Genomic DNA, 19,141 nt, shown 5'->3' with positions numbered 1-19,141 from the left:
GAGAGAGTATTGGTTAAAAGATCATTATACATACAGATATGAACAAAGTGCTTAGGTCAGTTTCATAGTAGAGTGGGTGAGCTCTAGTATTTCAGAGAGTCCTTTCCAGAATCAGTTTTTCAGGTTCTTGTCCAAAGTCCAATAGCCAAGATCAGGGTGATCCAGAATGGAGCTGGAGACCTCAGTCTTGTGACTCAAACTTCCCCTGATGAAGCTTAAGCAGATCTGAGATAAGAGGCTCAGGGCCCTAGAGTTCTTTTTATAGTTGTCCAGCAGCCTCTTGACAGCGTGCAGTCCTTGGGTGACCAGTAGTGGTCTTGAAGTAACCTCCTATTTCCTAAGCACCATTGCTAATTAGCTGCATGGATTAATGTGAGGCAACTGCCCATTGCCTGCCCTTTACAGGAAGTTTACTGCATACTTCCAAGAGAAATGAAGACAATGCTATTACTACGCTGACAGTTCATCTAAATGTTAACATCTCCTTTTGATCTCTGACAGCGATAGACAGGAGCCCTTTGGTTACATTGTCAACCTCTAACAATAGGTATCTAAACCAGAGGTGGGCAAACTGTGGCCCGCGGGCTACATCCGGCCCACAGGACCGTCCTGCCCGGCCCCTGAGCTCCTGGCCCAGGAGGCTCGCCCCCGGCCCCTCCCCCACTACTCCCCCAGCCACGCAGTGATGCCACCATGTAGGCAGTGGGGCTGTGAGCTCCTGCTGCTCTGAGGGTCATGGAAAGTGGGCGGCAGCGCACGTGGTGGGGTTGGGTAGAGGGTCCCGGGGGGCAGTCAGGGGACAGGGAGCAGGGAGCGGTTGGATGGGGTGGAGGTTCTGGGGTGGACAGGGGTCGGGGAACAGGGGGAAGTTGGATAGGTGTGGGAGTCCTGGGGGGCCTGTCAGGGAGTGGGGGTGTGGATAGGGTTCGGGGGGAGAGGGAGCATGGGGGGTTGGATAGGTGTGGGAGACCTGCGGGCCTGTCAGGGGGCAGGGGTGTGGATAGGTTGGGGAAGTCAGGGGACAGGGAGCAGGCAGGGGGAGGTTGGATAGGGGGTTGGATCCCGGGGGGGTGGTTTGGGGTGGAGGGGGTCCTAGGGGCAGTCAGGGCACAAGGAGCAGGGGGGGTTGAATGGGTCGGGGGTTCTGAGGGGGACATTTAGGGGGTGGGAAGTGGGAGGGGGCGAATAGGGGGAAGGGGCCAGGCTGTTTGGGGGGCACAGCCTTTCCTACCTGGCCCTCCATACAGTTTCACATCCCGATGTGGCCCTCGGGCCAAAAAGTTTGTCCACCCTGATCTAAATGCACAACAAAACAATCATTATCTACTAATACGTTTCTCAAGGTTGAATCTGGGTCAATTAGCTGGCTAGTTGTGTAACCCTTTGTGGTCCTGTGTCACACACGGTTTCACCCAGCTCATAACATGGTCTGACCCGTAACTCATTCACTTCAGGTATCAGCTCATAGACTTCAAAGTTTCATTTTACTATCTTCAAAGAGAACAGTCCAAAGAGGAAGATGGGGGTGTTGGTCGTTAGGAACCTTTATGACAAGAGAAGGATTTTGCAGTGGCTGCGGGAGGAGATATGGGACCAGTGAAGTCTTTCGGGCTGGCGGTGAGGTGATCCTGTTTGTACGAGTACTGCAAAGGCTTGCTGCAGTGGTTTAGCCTGAGATGGGTCATTGGTGAAGATGCATCACTTGTATTTGCCTCGAGTCCAGGAAACCAATGTCCCCAGATCGCACTTGAACCAGAGTCTCCTGCCTGGTAGCATGGGCATGTTGTTCCACCTCAGATTTCTCTATCCAAAAGGCATTTATTTGCCCATGTAGATTCTACAAGGCAAGAATTCCACAAAGAGCATATGGGACAGATCGTCAGCTGGTGTAAATTACCACAGCTCCTTTTACATCGAAGGAGCTATGCCAATTTAACCAGCTGCAGATTTAGCCCTGTGCATTAGAGTGTCTCTGACCCTTTTGAGTCAGGCTGACTAGGCAGTAATTCCCCTCTCCAAGCTTCTGGTCCTGGCCACCATCAGAGACAGGGAATCGGATTAAACAGAACATTGGTCGGTCTGGAGAAGTATTTCCTAGTTGTTCCTGTTCACACAGGGTCTGGGAATAGGGAGACTCAGCATCTGCTGCATATGGAGGCAGATTCTCTGTTCACTCCAACCTGTGGGTGCGCAGTACGGGTCTTACTCCTTCAGTGACTAGTCATTTACATGTGGTGTTGTATCCTCCTCCTCCTCCTCTCTGACTCCTCCCTCTTTTCTCACTTCCACGCTTGCAGGTCGCCGTGTTTGCTTGGGGGAACAACTGGCCAGGATGGAGCTTTTCCTCTTCTTCACCAGCCTCCTGCAGCACTTCACCATCCGTCTCCCTGAGGGCCAGGCCAGGCCTCGAGAGGATGGACACTTTGCTGCGACACTCAGGCCCCACCCCTACCAGATCCAGGCTGTCCCAAGATAAGTGCTGTTTTCTGCCAAGTTCCCCTCATATATTTTAGGAACGCCGTAGTGCTTAGCTGAAAGATGCTCCTACTCCAACGGGGCAGCTTCTCCCGTCGGCATCGTTAAGCCACCTCCCTGAGAGGCGTTAGCTGTGTCGATGGGAGAAGCTCTGATGACGCAGCGCTGTCTACCCAGAGGTTAGGCTGGTATAACTATGTCGCTCAGGGGTGTGGATTTTTCACACCTTGAGCGACATAATTATACCGATATAAGCCTGTAGTGTAGACCTGGCCTTAGTGTTGTGTCTGCGGCTCCCAGAAGCCACGCCATGGCCCCTCTCCGGCTCCTACACACTCCTATGGGAGCTGCAGGGGCGGTGCCTGCGGATGGGGCAGCGTGCAGAGCCGTCTGGCCATGTCTCGGCGTAGGAGCCGGAGAAAGGACATGCCACTGCTTCCGAGAACTGCTTGAGGTAAGCGCCGCTCGGAGCCTGCGCCTCCTGAGCTCTCCCCATGCCCCAACCCCCTACCCCAGTCCTGATCTTGCTCCCTCTCTCGAAACCCCTCGATCCGCGCCCTGAGCACCCTCCTGCACCCCAAACTCCTCATCCCCTGCCCCACCCCAGAGCCTGCACCCCCTCCTGCACGCCAACCCCAATTTTGTAAGCATTCATGGCTCACCATACAATTTCTATTCCCAGATGTGGCCCTTGGACCAAACAGTTTGCCTAGTATAATTCCAGTTTTGATCTTATCTTTTTCTCTTTACACAAACATAATATGAGGGAACCACATGTGTACAGTGGGGTCCAAACACGTGTTTATTGGAAATACGCAACATGCCAGGCATTCCTCCACCTACACACTGCTGCTCTGGTTGGGTTCTGGCAACTTCTAAAAAACCAGCACATGGGGAATGGAACAATAAGGCTCACAAACTATTTAAAGGGATATTACGCTATGCCCGTACACGACACCTTCCTTCTTCCATTATACACGTTCCTTTCACTTTCAGCCCGGAAAAGGGTTAACACAGTTTCTTTGGAATAGAAACCTCTTCTGTTAGAGTAAAGTGACTATGGGAGGAATTGCCACTAATTTGCCTCAAAATATTGTGTTTTTTCCATGATAAGCCTGTAATTTGCCCTTGCAAAGGATTGTTATAATTTGAGTGTTGTATACAAAATAGTAAAATTACGTTAATAAAAAGAGGACTATTTTATTCTTTAATGTTTATTACTTCCTGTCTCTTTCGTTCTTGAAAATTGCTTGCCTCTGGCGCTTCATATCAAGTCTACGCTCTATGTTACTGTGCGAAGGAGATTTGGGCTGTGTGACTAGATGGGTGTTACCATACAGACTGTAACAAGAGTGATCAGGAAAGGTGAGCTGTTACCAGCAGGAGAGCGGGGCGGGTGGGGGAGGAGGGGGGGGAACCTTTTGCAGTGATACTCAAGGTGAATAACTTAGGCTTGAATAAAGACTGGGAGTGGATGTATCATTACACAGAGTAAAACTATTTCCCTTTGTTTATTTGCCCTCCTACTGTTCTTGTAAACTGCTGGAAATGGCCCACCTTGATTATCACTACAAATGGTTCCCCCCTCCCCCCCGCCCGCTCACCTGCTGGTGATAGCTCACCTTTCCTGGTCACTCTGGTTACCGTGTGTATGTAACACCCATTGTTTCATGTTCTCTGTGTATATAAATCTCCCCACTGTATTTTCCACTGTATGCATCTGATGAAGTGAGCTGTAGCTCACAAAAGCTTATGCTCTAATAAATTAGCTAGTCTCTAAGGTGCCACAAGTCCTCCTTTTCTTTATACCTAGTGTAGAGGCTCCTTATCCCACAATTCCTTCTCCTGGGATCGCAGGCATATCAGCCAGAGAAAAGGGGACACTCATGAGAGGTGGGTGCTGACCCCGTTACACCTAGTTAGGAATGTGACTGTATGCTGGTAAACGTTACTGCATTGGAGGCACTGTGTTCCATTCGTTGGGCAGGAAGTCCTCCGCATTAGTCAGCAGCACCCTAAGGAAGGACTAGTCTTAATGGAGTTCAAAGGGAATCCTGTCTCATCCATGACAGGCAAATGTCAGCTGCAACGGGGGAATACCCAAAAGAGTAGGGATGGACAGAGGGATCCTTAAGACTCCCAGATGGAAAGGGCGGAGGGGGGGTGGACGGACCTTTTGTAGTGATAATCAAGGTGGGTCATTTCCAGCAGTTTACAAGAACAGTAGGAGGGGAAATAAACAAGGGGAAATAGTTTTACTTTGTGTAATGACACATCCACTCCCAGTCTTTATTCAAGCCTAAGTTATTCACCTTGATTTTCACTGCAAAAGGTTCCCCCCCCCTCCCGCCCCACTCTCCTGCTGGTAATAGCTCACCTTTCCTGATCACTCTTGTTACAGTCTATATGGTAACACCCATTGTTTCATGTTCTCTGTGTATATAAAATCTCCCCATCATATTTTCCACTAAATGCATCCGATGAAGTGAGCTGTAGCTCACAAAAACTTATGCTGTAATAAATTTGTGAGTCTCTAAGGTGCCACAAGTACTCCTGTTCCTTTTACGGATACAGACTAACACGGCTGCTACTCTGAAACCTGTCATTACACTAGGTATATAACTCTTTATTTAATATTGTAGGCAGGGCCAGCCCTAGACCAAATGGCGTCCCAGGCAAGGAGAGTCTTCGGTGCCCCCCGCCCCTCTCCCCCATTTGTTAAACTTTTGAATACCTTATCTTTTATTGCATTTCTAGCCCATTTCATGACTTGGATGCATGCTTTACATGCATGATTTATCCCTGTCATATAAGATGATAACTTTGCATCTTAGGATCGCCTGGGTTGCCTGCCCCTAAATCCGGCCCTGATGCAGCAAAGGCAGCGCTGAATGGACACATGGGTTCGTTGTGGATGCCCAGTTGTATCCTTCTATGATCTCAGCCACACTGGTCACATCCCTGTGGGTGCACGCTATATAGTTACGCCCACCTCCATTACACCAGCACCCACTGTGGACTTCCCAGTCCAGTAACTCTCCAGGTTAGTCAGCTCCCCCGGGCCAATGTCCATGCTTTTGGTGGTGATTAGATATTGGGGATAGCTCACTCTGGAGGTCTCATTCTGAAGTTCTGCAGCAAATTCTGGATATTCTGGGTCTCAAAACTCAGTCCCACCAGTCTTAGCTTGGGGCCATGGTCTGGACCCAAGAGTGGTGACGATCATCCTTAAGCTCCACATGGAGCCGGCGTTCCTGGAGATGGTAGGTGCACATCTAATGCTGCTTATTGTTGTGTAAAGGCCCAATTAGCATTCCAGGAACACTGAGTAATAAACTAAACAAATAAATCTTTCCACCTTGAAGTGCCTTATGCACCTAAAGTCTGACTGCAATGCTTTTGCTGTGTGTCCAGCCCATTACATTCTCCTCAGCCTGTATTCAGTGATATTGCAAGAGAATTCGAGCAATCAAGGTCCCAAAAGGCAAACTCTTCTCCATAACCTTGAGTAGTTGTGTGTTTTGGCTTCTGTGCTAGCTCTGGTTATGGTGTCATGCCTCATAAGAACGGCCATACTGGGTCAGACCAAAGGTCCATCCAGCCCAGCATCCTGTCTGCCGACAGTGGCCAATCCCAGGTGCCCCAGAGGAGTGAACCTAACAGGTAATGATCTAGTGATCTCTCTCCTGCCATCCATCTCCACCCTCTGACAAACAGAGGCTAGGGACACCATTCCTTACCCATCCTGGCTAATAGCCATTAATGGACTTATCCTCCATGGATTTATCCGGTTCTCTTTTAAACCCTGTTATAGTGCTAGCCTTCACAACCTCCTCAAGCCAGGAGTTCCACAGGTTGGCACTGCACTGAGTGAAGACGAACTTCCTTTTATTTGTTTTAAACCTGCTGCCCATTAATTTCATTTGGTGGCCCCTAGTTCTTATATTATGGGAACAAGTAAATAACTTTTCCTTATTCACTTGCTCCACACCACTCATGATTTTATATACCTCTATCATATCCCCCCTTAGACTCCTCTTTTCCAAGCTGAAAAGTCCTAGCCTCTTTAATCTCTCCTCATATGGGACCCGTTCCAAACCCCTAATCATTTTAGTTGCCCTTCTCTGAACCTATTCCAATGCCAGTATATCTTTTTTGAGATAAGGAGACCACATCTGTGTGCAGTATTCAAGATGTGGGTGTACCATGGATTTATATAAGGGCAATAAGATATTCTCCATCTTAGTCTCTCTCCCTTTTTTAATGATTCCTAACATCCTGTTTGCTCTTTTGACTGCCGCTGCACACTGCGTGGACCTCTTCAGAGAACTAACCACGATGACTCCAAGATCTCTTTCCTGATTAGTTGTAGCTAAATTAGCCCCCATCATATTGTATGTGTAGTTGGGGTTATCTTTTCCAATGTTTATTACTTTACCTTTATCCACATTAAATTTCATTTGCCATTTTGTTGCCCAATCACTTAGTTTTGTGAGATCTTTTTGAAGTTCTTCACAGTCTGCTTTGGTCTTAACTATCTTGAGCAGTTTAGTATCATCTGCAAACTTTGCCACCTCATTGTTTATCCCTTTCTCCAGATCATTTATGAATACGTTGAATAGGATTGGTCCTAAGGCTGACCCTTGGGGAACACCACTAGTTACCCCTCTCCATTCTGAAAATTTACCAATTATTCCTACCCTTTGTTCCCTGTCTTATAAGCAGTTCTCAAGCCATGAAAGGATCTTCCCTCTTATCCCATGACAACTTAATTTACGTAAGAGCCTTTGGTGAAGGACCTTGTCAAAGGCTTTCTGGAAATCTCAGTACACAATGTCCACTGGATCCCCGATGTCCACATGTTTGTTGACCCCTTCGAAGAACTTTAATAGATTAGTAAGACATGATTTCCCTTTACAGAAACCATGTTGACTTTTGCCCAAGAATTTATGTTCTTCTATGTGTCTGACAATTTTATTCTTTACTATTATTTCAACTAATTTGCCCGGTACTGACGTTAGACTTACCGGTCTGTAATTGCCGGGATCACCTCTAGAGCCCTTTTTAAATATTGGTGTTACATTAGTTATCTTCCAGTCATTGGGTACAGAAGCTGATTTAAAGGACCGTTTACAAACCATAGTTAATAGTTCTGCAATTTCACATTTGAGTTCTTTCAGAACTCTTGGGTGAATGCCATCTGGTCCCGGTGACTTGTTACTGTTCAGTTTATCAATTAATTCCAAATCCTCCTCTAATGACACTTCAATCTGTGACAATTCCTCAGCTGTATCACCTACAAAGGACGGCTCAGGTTTGGTGCTCCATGAGTTCACAAAATGCAGGCTCACCGGAGCAGTCATGTGGAAGCTCTTATGTTTGTTATGGAGGCTTGCAGTAAAACCCTGACCTACGAAATCAGTGGGGGGTTGACCTTGACTTCAGTAGGTCCAGGATTCCCAGACTGTAACTCCATAGTTAAGAATGAATTGAGTTTTTTGCTTAAAGCAGAACTTTAAAGTTTAAAGCTAAACCTCTTTGCTATGTACGAGGAGTACAATGTACCTTCGCCAAATTTAGGGCACTGAGTACTGTAACCCTTCGGCCAATGGCATCGGCAGCAGCAAGGGCCAGCGTCTTCTTTCTAGATGATTTGCTACAATTTGCTTAATTTTGGCTCGGGTCTCCACTCAGTAATCTGGGCCCCTATGTCCAATCTAGGCGCCTTTGATAGGCAAATCCATACCTGCTTGCTCTACCACCTCCTGCTATAACAGTTTCAGTAGCTAGGACAGAGAGACCTCACCAAAGTCTTTAGGCCAGTGTAGACGGATGCTGTAGACTCCTCTGCTTCCACCATAGTCCCCACAGCAGCTCTCAGTCTGCTTGCAAGCTGTAGGTGAGACCAGTTGCCACTTTGCTCCACTCACTGCTGGCCAGGTGACCAGAACTGCAGAGGGGTTCTGTCCTCCACTTGCTCTATGACTAGAACCACTGCTGAGCTCTGCCCATATCAGGCAACTGTAGCTTTCCGCTCAGATTTTATTTTTTGTTTTGTTATGGTACCAGGGGAATCAGTGATCTAAGAGCCCCCTTAGAGTTCTTACGAAAAGCAGTCCCAGCAATTAACCAAGAACGGACAATCTCTCTTTTTTCTGGAACTTGGCCTCCTTCTGTCCAAGGGCTCTTACCTGACCGTGGCAAACATCAGTCTTCTTCTGGGTGACCCTGTACTCAGTCATTGTTCAGGCTTTGCCCAGGTCGTTCCCACCAGAATAATCTCCAAAATATGGGTCGCAAGTTCAAAACTCAGCCAAGTTATACCCCTATGTCCCCAAACTATCTGAAGTTCATATGTAAATGTGGTGCTGCCTTGCTCAGTCCACTCCTCTTGCTCTCCAGCAGAGAGCTGACTCTGTTACCTTCCTTCTTTCCTAAGCTTCAGGCCACAGGGCTGACCGTACTGACTGACTTCTCTGAGGATTTACAAGTCAAATTGTTAATTAGTTAATGTTAAAATCAATCAAAAGTGAGCTTTTAAGGAATGCAGCACTTTGGCTCACCTTTACTTTGACTGAACGATCGTAATAACAGAGTAAGACAGACATTTCTATGTAGTTAAACCTCCTAGAAAACATGTGCATAAATGATTTTGAAAAAGTTAGGTTGTAATTAAGTTATGTTATTAATGATTGATGTTCAATTGTTATAATTCCAGTCATGGATAACTCAGATCCTTCTTAGGTAGTGCCACTGTGATGGTTAGATACCACAGGGATGAGCAGCCATATATTAAAAACAACAACCCGAGATAGTGCTGTCAGAGGTAACAAACCCAATCAAACCTCTTCCTTTTTAGCTAATTCTGTTGCTGAAGTGAAGCGGTGGAGAGAGTGGGAGGGAATCAAGAGTCCTCACCGGTACGTTTTTTGACTCCAACTATCACAAGATCGGCCCCCAGCTGTGACTCCTCCTACAGATTTTGTGTAAAATTATGGCTTGCGTAAAGTGGGGACAGGCACACCTTCATCACCACTCCTACGAGGTCTGGGGAGGAGCTGAAGAGAAACAATAACTACACAGCCCAGCACTTTGCTATTTGTAAAGTCCTGTGTAGGCTTATGGCACTTCATTCTTAGAAGAGAGGGCGTGACTAGAATAGAATAACTAGCGAAATAGATAAAAACGGAGGGAAAGGAAGAGAGGGATGGGGAGAGTGAGAGAGGGAAAGTAGGAGAAAGAAACAGAAAGACAGACTGGGAGAAGGTGAAACAGGAATAGGGAAAGTGTTGGAGGGGAAAGGGAAAAATGTATTGGGGGTACAGAGTGAGGTAGGAGAGACACAATGGAACTGCTCTCCTGGCTCGGGTCTCAGCTCCCATCCTTCTGGAACAGCTTCACAACACTTGGCCTCTCTTGTGCTGTCTTTATCCTGCTTTTCGATCACATGAAGCGCAGAAAGAGATGGAACAACTACCCCCCGGGTCCTGTCTCCTTCCCTTTCATTGGGAACTTGCTGCAGATCAATTTCCAATGTCCTCGCCTTGCCTTAACAGAGGTAAGTGCCAGAGGGACAGATGCCTTTCACTGACTGGCAGAGAGGGTTGGTGAATAGCAGCCATGCCAGATCGGTTTCCAGTTCTTGTGTGGCAGCTGAACTGCACTTATTATTTACTGCATTGCAGGAAGATTTCAATCTATAAAAGGAGAAAAGCTAAACAGAATAAAAGCAAAGCAAAAACCATCCCTAATTTTCATCATGTGAACTTGTGACATCCCCGTCTCACTGTAGGTGGTTGGTTAATTGTTGATCAGTAATACATTATGGAACCATATGTACATCAAAACTGTAAACCAGTTTGCATCGTTCACTATACTTGTTAAAGTAAATGTTAACATAAAGAAAGCATTGACACTAGTTCACACTACTCTAATGGTTGAGAAAGCAGCAATGTAAGTGCCTTATTCCTCATTTGGGCCCTTAAACTAGGACTTGGACGCACCCTCCCAAGGGGTGTGTGTAAATTGGAGAATTACATCACTTTAGCAATGGGTCCCATACACAGCTGTATAGTAGAGCTGGTGGGAATGTCTTCATTGAACCGTTTTTTAGACCAGAAATGCTGGTTTTGATGACTATTCCCTGGGGGTGGCCTTTTAAAGGGAAAATGTGTTGACTTTGGAAAATGTTTGTTTCCGAGTTCTTCATTTCTAATTATTTTTATATTATTTCGCAACACATCAGTAGCAGTACTATTCAGAGTGCTATTACCACTGACATGTTATGGATAAAATGTAATCCTATACAAATAAAAAAGCCCCATGTAACAAAACAGCATTAGAATCCAAACGTCCAGATTTCAAAATGACATTTTGAAACAAAAACTTTCCAAAACAGAACTTTGTTGGAAATGTCAATGTCTGGGAAATTCATTTTCATGCTGGAAACAAATTTCAAAACGTCAACATTTCCCGCTAACTGGAAATTGAGTTTTGACCAGCGCTAATGGACAGCTGAGTATTGGTGCAGTGAGACAGGACTTTGAAAGCCAGCAATGTTCTTTATGGACAAAGAGCGATTGGGAAATTAAGATGGCCGGGGAGAGGGACACTGTTTGGCTTCCCACCCAAATCTGCACGGCATGATATGAAAACGTGGATCCCTCCTAGCAGGTTTGGGCATATTCCCTCTTGGGTCGACAGCCTTACAGGGATTAAGCACTCTGCAGTCAAAGCCCCTGTGCCCTCTGCCTGCCACAGACTATGCTACAGTGTCTCTCATGTTAAGGTACAGCCTGTGTAGCTGGTTTTTCTCTTTAATCCTGTTTCGTTCTTTTTTTATCTCTTTGCCCTCTTACTTGACAGCCCCGTGAGAAGTCTGGGAAGATCTTCTCTCTTCAGGTTGGATGGAAAAATGTGGCCATGCTGAATGGGTTAGAAGCTGTAAAGGAAGAAAGGTGAGTGGTTCTTTACAACCAGTCTCATTAAATAAAAGGTTCTTCTGAGCCCAAAGGACCAGCCACACACCCAGGTCACTATATAACTCAGATTTCACCCCAAAAACATGCTGATGCCGATCCTTTAGTATCTAAAATCAAAAGGCTTATTTATAAAAAGAAAGAAAGAAAGAAAGAAAGAAAGGTGAGAGATAAACGATGCAGAAGAAATCTGCAGATATGGGACTTTATGAATTCAAAATGTTACCGCTTGGGTTAATTAATGCAGGAGCCACTTCTCAGAGGCTTGCCAATCAAAGGACTTTGGATGAGCTTATATCAACCCTCTTGCGATATTGAGCAGTTCTTGGTCAGAGCACAAGAATCACTTGGGAAATGTATTGCCCAAAACACAGGGATGTGGTAGTATTGTAAATATGAAATCGGAGCAGCCAAGGTTCCTTATTTGGGACACTGGGTTGAGAGCAGGGAAATCTTTCCTGACCCCTTGAAAGTGCAAGCCGTTTTTAACTGGCTTATATCCCAGACCAAAACGGAGTTCCAGCCTTCCATAGGCTTGGTTATTTGTTACTGCCAATTTGTGCAGGGGTTCATTGATGTTGTGTCTGCTATCACAGGCTTGTGCAAGAAGAGAAAACCAAACACAGCCGTGTGGGCAAAGGTTTGCCCACAGGGTTTTGATAAGGCAAACGAAAATGCTGTCCGAAAAGCCTGTTCTGGCCAGTCTTGATTTTGATGAAATGTTTGAACTGGTGTGTCCGACATTGGTTTAGGTGCAGTAGCAGTGCAATCAGGGGAAAGTTACAAAAGCATCCCCTTGCTTTCTTGAGCAAAACCCTGACTCCCACTGAACAGAATTACTCTGTCATAGGAAAAGGATGCTATGCTGTTGAGTAGGCAATTGGGCAATTAAGGTCATCTCTCTTTAACAGAGAGTTCAGGGCTTTAACTGGCCACTCTCCATTAATTTGGGTACATAGACCCAAAGACACTAATTCCAAACTGCTGCGGTGGAACCTGGGGCTCCAAGAATATGACATGGAAATTGTGCCAATGGCTGACCCTCCTGCAGCCCTGTAAGAGGGGAGATAAGACCCGCTGTGTGCTAACTGTCAAAGGGCACACTCAACTCAGTGATGTCCAAATATTTAGCCAAACAGTGTTTTGTAAGGTATCCTATAAAAACTGGTGACCCGCTGGCCATGGATAGCATTGTGTGAGGTGTGTCTGGGTTGTGTATAGAGAGTTATCTATGTATGTGTTGTAATAGAGTCTTAAAATATGTTGCAGAGGCAGCTGATAAACAAGTTTGTCCTAGAGAAAGAAGCCGGGGGGATGAGGGGGCTCTGATGTCAGGGTGTCCGTCCCCTCTGTACCTCATCTCTGCAGGGCTCAGGAGTGGGACCTGGGACAGAGCTTGCTGGCGGCGGCTGCTGCTGTGTCCGAACAAGCGGCTTCAGACTTGTCCGTGCCATCTACTTAAAGGGGCAGCGCGTGTGTCTCTTTCACACAGCTACACACACACACACCCTATGTGTTTCTCTCTTACACTCACCTCCCAACACATACTTACATTGTTGTTGTTACTTCTTGATATTTCCTGCAATGCACACATGTTCTCTGTAATTTTAGTCTTTCAAAGTGCTGTTGTTTGAGTTTTTTGACTGGTCTGTGCCTTTCATAATTTTTATTTCTCTCTTAGGCTTAAATGTAATTCTTTCAGTAGTGAGTTCTAAAATGCCTAAGATGTCCTGGCTGGAGTAATTAGCCCTATGGTAACTTTTAAAAAATCTATATTATGTCTAGGTTTTTTGTTCCTAGTGGTGGCGCACATCCACACATTACCTCGATACTGGTGCGCAGAACAAAATTCATTCCACACCTGGATGGAAAAAATTAGAGGGAACATTGCACAGGACTATAAAAAGAAGTATGCAGTGTAGTTGTAGCCATGTCTGTCCCAGGATATGAGAGAGACAGGCTGGGTGCTGGCTCTATAAAAAGAAAAGGAGAGGACCCCTTAGCTATCCATCCCTTAAGGGGCAAAAGAGGCCAGTGTTCTTGAAAGCTGTGGAAAGTGGGTCCATCAGCCATGTGGGTTGAAGAGGCTGAGAACTGACTGGAGGTGAGAAATTGCCTCAGACCAGGATTATAATCTGTTAAACTGTAGACACTAGAAAGTGTGTTTTCTTTTGTTTTATTTGTAACCATCTTCTGCTCCTATTATCTCTGCTTAAGATCACTTAAATCTCTGTTCTTTATTAATAAACTTATTCATGTTTTATTATAAATGCATCTTAGTGCTGTTATATTAAAGTGAGGTGTGGATCCTCAGTTGAGCCAACAAGCTGGTGTGTCTCTCGGGAGGCAGCGGACTTCTATGATTGTCCAGTGAGAGGGACCGGACACTACCAAGACATGTCACTGGGGAACACAGGACTTGGGGTTCCCTGAATGTTCTCTGCAAAGCCAAGTTTAGACTGGCAGATTCTCAAGGAGTTGGCTAGTAAGGCAGACAGACAGGTGAGGCAGGACACAAGTTTAAGCTCCAGCAAAGCTCTCTCTGGCTATGGCAGAGAGGTGACAGAGTGGCTTAGAGTTCTGGGCTCGCTAAGGAGAGCGTCACACATCACTTCTATTAGAGTTTGCTTTCTGTGTAGAATAACATTTCTAGAGGTTTGAGAAACACGATCCCTAATTTAAAGGTACTGGTGGGGCCAGGTTGTGCCTATCCCGCTCTCTTGCTCACAGTCAACAAGGTGCTTCTCCTCATGCTGGTGTTCTTGCTTCCATTGTCCCAATCTCTGTTGCTCGGTTGCTTTGCCGTTCCTGGCCAATGGGAGCTGCGGGAAGTGGCGTGGGCTGCAGGGACGTGCTGGCCGCCGCTTCCCGCAGCTCCCATTGGCCGGGAACAGCGAACTGCGGCCACTGGGAGCTGCAGGGGGCTGTGCCTGCGGACGGTCAACAAACAAACAAAATGTCTCACGGCCCGCCAGTGGATTACCCTGATGGGCGGCGTGCCGAAGGTTGCCGACCCCTGCTTTACAGGATGTTGTTGCGATGGGTTTGGTCACAGAGATCCCCTTGGGATTGTCACCTGATGTGCTGAAAGTACCTCTGAGCCCCCTCTCCTTTTCTGCACCTTGCAGCCTAAGAAGCTCCAACTTCGCAATCGCTTCACTGCTTTCACTCATTTTCCTGTTCCTACTTCCCATTCCCGAAATAAGCAAACAGAAAATAACAAACCACTAACCACTTTGTCTGCTGTCCAGCCAGCACACTTAAAACTCACTTAAAATCACTACCAGTGTCTCAAAGCAATCAGCTGTGCACAGATCCTGCTCGACTATGCCACTGTGACGGGTTCAATCACAGAGACCCCCTTGAACTGTCACCTGATGTGCTGAAATTACCTCTGAGCCCGTTTTCCCTGCCAGCTTGGGACTTCCAGGACCCTGCCTTGTTGAGCCAGACATGTTAGCCTGCTGCAACACACAGCCAGGGTCTGGACCACACCCCGAAACCGGCAGGCTTTCAGTGAAAACTGCTCAGCAGGTAACCTATCTCCAGCACCCAGACAGCAAGCTCCCAATGGGATCCAAATCCCAAATAAATCCGTTTTACTCTGTATAAAGCTTATACAGGGTACACTCATAAATTGTCCACCCTCTATAACACTGATCGAGAGCTATGCAGAGCTGTTTGCTCCCCCAGGTATTAATCACTTACTCTGGGTTAATTCATAAAGAAAAGTGATTTTATTAAGTATAAAAAGTAGGATTTAAGTGGTTCCAAGTACTAACAGACAGAACAAAGTAAGTTACCAAGCAAAATAAAGCAAAAACATGCACGTCTAAGTCTAATGCATTAAGAAACTGATTACAGGTAATATGTCAACCTCAGAGATGTTCCAATAAGCTTCTTCCACCAACTAGACTCCTTCCTAGTCTGGGCCCAATCCTTTCCCCTGGTACCATCCTTGTTAGTTCCAGCAGACATCTTAGGTGGAAAACAGAGGTTTTCTCATGACTGGAACCCCCTTTGTTCTGTTCCACCCCCTTTTTATAACTTTGGCTCAAGGCGGGAATCTTTTGTCTCTCTGGTCCCCACCCCTCCTTCTAAATGGAAAAGCACCAGGTTTAAGATAGATCCCAGTATCAGGAGACACGTTCACATGTCCTGTGAGAGCCCAGCCTCCATTCTTCCAGGGCTGGCCACAGGTACCCAAGAAGGTTTGCAAGTAAACAGAGCCATTTACAGGTCCTTGATTTGGAAGCACCCTTAATGGCTTCCACTTAATACATTTACATCAGTAATACAAGTTTATATCTTATTCTCCTAACTCCAGACATTGAAATAATACATGCAAACAAATAGGATGAACAGACTTAGCAGACTATAAGCTTTGTAATGATACCTTACAAGAGCCCTTTTGCATAAAGCATATTCCAGTTACATCATATTCTGGAAACTGAGGGGTCTGCTATTCTCCACAGAGCAGGGCTTCACAAGAGGCATGGATGGAAACTCATCACTGTCCTTTCCCTGTCAATACTGGGTGTCTCAGCCTGGATCTGAACCTGCTGTTTGCACAAGAGGGTAATTAAGTCTCCATGGCCCTTGCTCGGTCCTTGTCCTCTCTACTGACAATGCCAACAAAGTTCCTGCTGGTTGTGAAGCTGTTTAGGTGATGTGGATAACTAGCCTACTGGCACTTTGACTGAGGCCACTCACTCATCTCCCCATAGCCGCTGAGCAATGGTCTGAGAAGCAGGATTGGAAGCACTGACCTAGGATGAAAGGCTCTGTATCCCATCCCCACTTCCCTGATTGCTACAGTCCCTAGCCTAGCATGAATTCTGAGAGTTTATTTTCCATACTGATCACTTAGAAATACTGTGGGGTTTGAAATGGTCTCCGTGGCCTGGGTCCTCAGCTATGACTGAGGAGAGCACAGCACAGTTCAAAATGGGGGACAGAAAGCTAGTCTTTGTGCTCTCCCAAACCTGGGCTGACTGAGATGTTCTTGTCTCCTCACGTCATTTAGAGCAGACTAATACACCAACTAACCACGGGCCCGTATGACAAGTGGAGATCAGTAGGGCCTCAGTACACCCCGGCCATGCCCCTTTACAGTGGCAGCAAGGAAGGAGGGTTGGTATAGAAGAAACGACGTAGGCTGTACCCCTAGGAAGATGGGCCTATGGCACCTTCGCCTGCTGCACTCTTACACATCACCCATGGTGTGTCCTAAAATGAGGGTGCCATATCCTGAGAGCTGGGCCTTGTACATTTGTTTTAATTAGCATTAAAATCTGAACATTAAGGGCCAATTTAGAGCAAAAATTTCAAAAATGCAGTAATTAAAATGATGGAAAAATGAATGTGTAGAGCACACTGAGGGCCAGATTCAACACTTGCATCAGCTTTACCATCATCAAATAGCTCATCCGTGGGCTTATTCCTGATGTACACTGGCGTGCGTAAGAGGAGAATATGGCCCATAATGTGCTAAGTGAGACCCTGGTCCAGCAAAGGATTTAGCACATGCCTAATGTGAAGACCATGAGTAGTCCCATAGTCACACATGCTTAAATGCTCGACTGGATCAGGTCCTCAGTCTCCAGTGTAAACAGTTCTATGCTGTACATCATGTTGGCACCTAACTGTTTAATTCACGAATGTAATGAACCGATAACACTCGGACATTCTGGTGCGCGTGTTAGAATATAGCTGTGCAGGCCTGCCTGTAAAGCCTATACTTTAAGAACTTCGGTGTATTTTTATCACGTAGCTAATTACAGGGGTATGAAAACAAAGAATCAAAATCACAGTCCGCCTGTGTATGGGCCTTCTCTCACTAAGAAAGTCTGAGGCCTTGTTCTTAGGCTAAGGCCTTTGACTAAGCAGCAGGGGCAGCCAGCCATAAGCTGGGAAGCGTATGGCCACATCCTCACATTCCAAACCAGTCACGTTGAAATAAGGTGGTATTGGGCTGTTAGGAAGACGATCCTGTCCTGCTAGTGCCCATCACCACCAGATAAAGAAACAGATCTTAAGATGGTTCAAGAAAACTTAGTTTGATAACATCCTGTCTGGCAAGAAATCTCTTATCAGTTGTTGTGGTTGTGAAACCCCCATTTCTGTATTGTTTTTTCTTTATGGTCCCCACTTTTCTATTGTTAATCTGTCTGGTTCTCTAATTGTTTCTGTCTGCTGTATAATTAATTTTGGTAGGTGTAAATGAATTAGGGTAGTGGGATATAATTGGTTAGAGAATTATGTTACAATATGTTAGGATTGATTAGTTAAATTTCAGTAAAATGATTGGTTAAGGTGTACCTGAGAATATTACTATATAAACTGGGGTCAAGCAGGAAGTGGAAGGGAAATTGGAATCATGCTCGCTAAAGCAGGGGGAACAGGGACACAGGCAAGGCTCTGCGGCGTCAGCGCTGGAAAGGAGGGAAACAGGGTAAAGGCTCCGCAGCGTCAGAGTTGGGAAGGGAACACGGGAATAGACTCTGGCGGCATATAGAGATAAGCCCAACTGTTATGAAGGGCTTCGGAATATGCTTGCTTGGAAACTAACCCCAATAAACATCACATTGTCCGCATTTCGGACTTCTGGTCTTTTTCTGCTTGCTGTCTGCGTGACAAGAACCAGGGAAGTGGGAAGGTGAAGGGAAAGCCCTCTAACAGTGCGTCTATGGCTTGTTTTGTTGCTGTCCATATGGGCATCTCCTTGAACACCCCCCCCCCCCAACAGCAAGGAGGAAATAAGAAAGTTTGCAGAAAGCTATGGAAGAGTCAAAAACATGGCATTCTTTGTGAAGAAGTCCCTGAGCAGAAACAGCAGATGGAGGAGACCATCAAAATGATCTACCAGAAGGCAGATAGTATTGATGGGACCCATCAGAACTGTACCATTATGAGTCTCATGTCTAAGCATATTAGTGCTGTTGCGAGTATATTGGGCATCATTGGAATAAATGAGGAATCTACCCCTAATTTATTCCTTACAACTCTACAAATCAGGATCAGATTGCTCCACCTATCCCACTGGAGGATCTGGAGTGGCATCGATTCTGATTGGCATAAGAATGGCCATGGGGGGTCAGACCAATGGTCCGTGTAGCCCAGGATCCTGTCTTCCGACAGTGACCAATGCCAGATGCTTCAGAAGGAGTGAAAAGGACAGGGCAATTATCAGGTGTTCCATCCCCTCCCATCCAGTCCCAGCATGTGGCAGTCAGAGGCTTAGGGACACCCAGAGCATGGGGTTGCAGCCCTGACCATCTTGGCTAAGAGCCATTGAGGGACCTAACCTCCATGAAACGAGCATGGGACTCTCCCAGGACATAACCAATCTCACTCTCAGATTTAGGGCTCAACCAAGTTCCCATTGAAATCAGTGAGTATTTTGCCATTGATTTCAGAGGGAACAGGGGCATTGCCTGGATTTTAACAAAGCCGGGGGGAGAAGCTGTCTGCTCTGTGTTGTAATATCCAGAGATAGATTAAAGTCAACCATGGCCCAGCCTGATGAGAAACATGATTCCAGAAGCACTCTCTAGGGATGTATGAGGTGCTGCTGGGAAGACAAATTGTGTGACCCCCGTTCTGAGCATCACAGCACATGTCTATATGGCCAAAAAAATGCTGCGGCAGCAAGTCTTGGAGCTGGGGGCTACAGAGTCAGGCTTGTG

The 19,141-nt window shown here is 46.3% G+C and overlaps 2 protein-coding genes and 1 long non-coding RNA gene across 4 annotated transcripts in view; 2 read left to right on the top strand and 1 right to left on the bottom strand.

Moving 5' to 3' along the window:
* LOC141980476 (cytochrome P450 2D17-like) overlaps nucleotides 1–3,822 on the top strand; it is a 32,398-nt gene extending 28,576 nt beyond the window's left edge. Inside the window, exon 9 of one of the 2 annotated variants that reach the window (XM_074941728.1) lies at nucleotides 2,298–3,822. In XM_074941728.1, coding sequence (XP_074797829.1) covers nucleotides 2,298–2,476 — 179 coding nt within the window. In that variant the 3' untranslated portion in view covers nucleotides 2,477–3,822. The remainder of the gene's footprint in view (nucleotides 1–2,297) is intronic. The other variant, XM_074941727.1, reaches the window with a different exon arrangement.
* Nucleotides 1–19,141, bottom strand: part of LOC141980478 (uncharacterized) — a 33,901-nt gene that overhangs the window by 10,887 nt on the left and 3,873 nt on the right. The window lies entirely within an intron of this gene.
* The window catches only part of LOC141980475 (cytochrome P450 2D14-like), a 32,988-nt gene continuing 22,966 nt past the window's right edge, over nucleotides 9,120–19,141 (top strand). Inside the window, exon 1 of the mRNA XM_074941726.1 lies at nucleotides 9,120–10,033. Within this exon, the coding sequence (XP_074797827.1) occupies nucleotides 9,821–10,033 (213 nt within the window). The 5' untranslated portion in view covers nucleotides 9,120–9,820. The remainder of the gene's footprint in view (nucleotides 10,034–19,141) is intronic.

The sequence above is a fragment of the Natator depressus genome, chromosome 1, assembly GCF_965152275.1.
Source record: "Natator depressus isolate rNatDep1 chromosome 1, rNatDep2.hap1, whole genome shotgun sequence".
NCBI lineage: Eukaryota > Metazoa > Chordata > Testudines > Cheloniidae > Natator > Natator depressus.
This window is presented reverse-complemented; position numbering and strand designations above follow the sequence as displayed.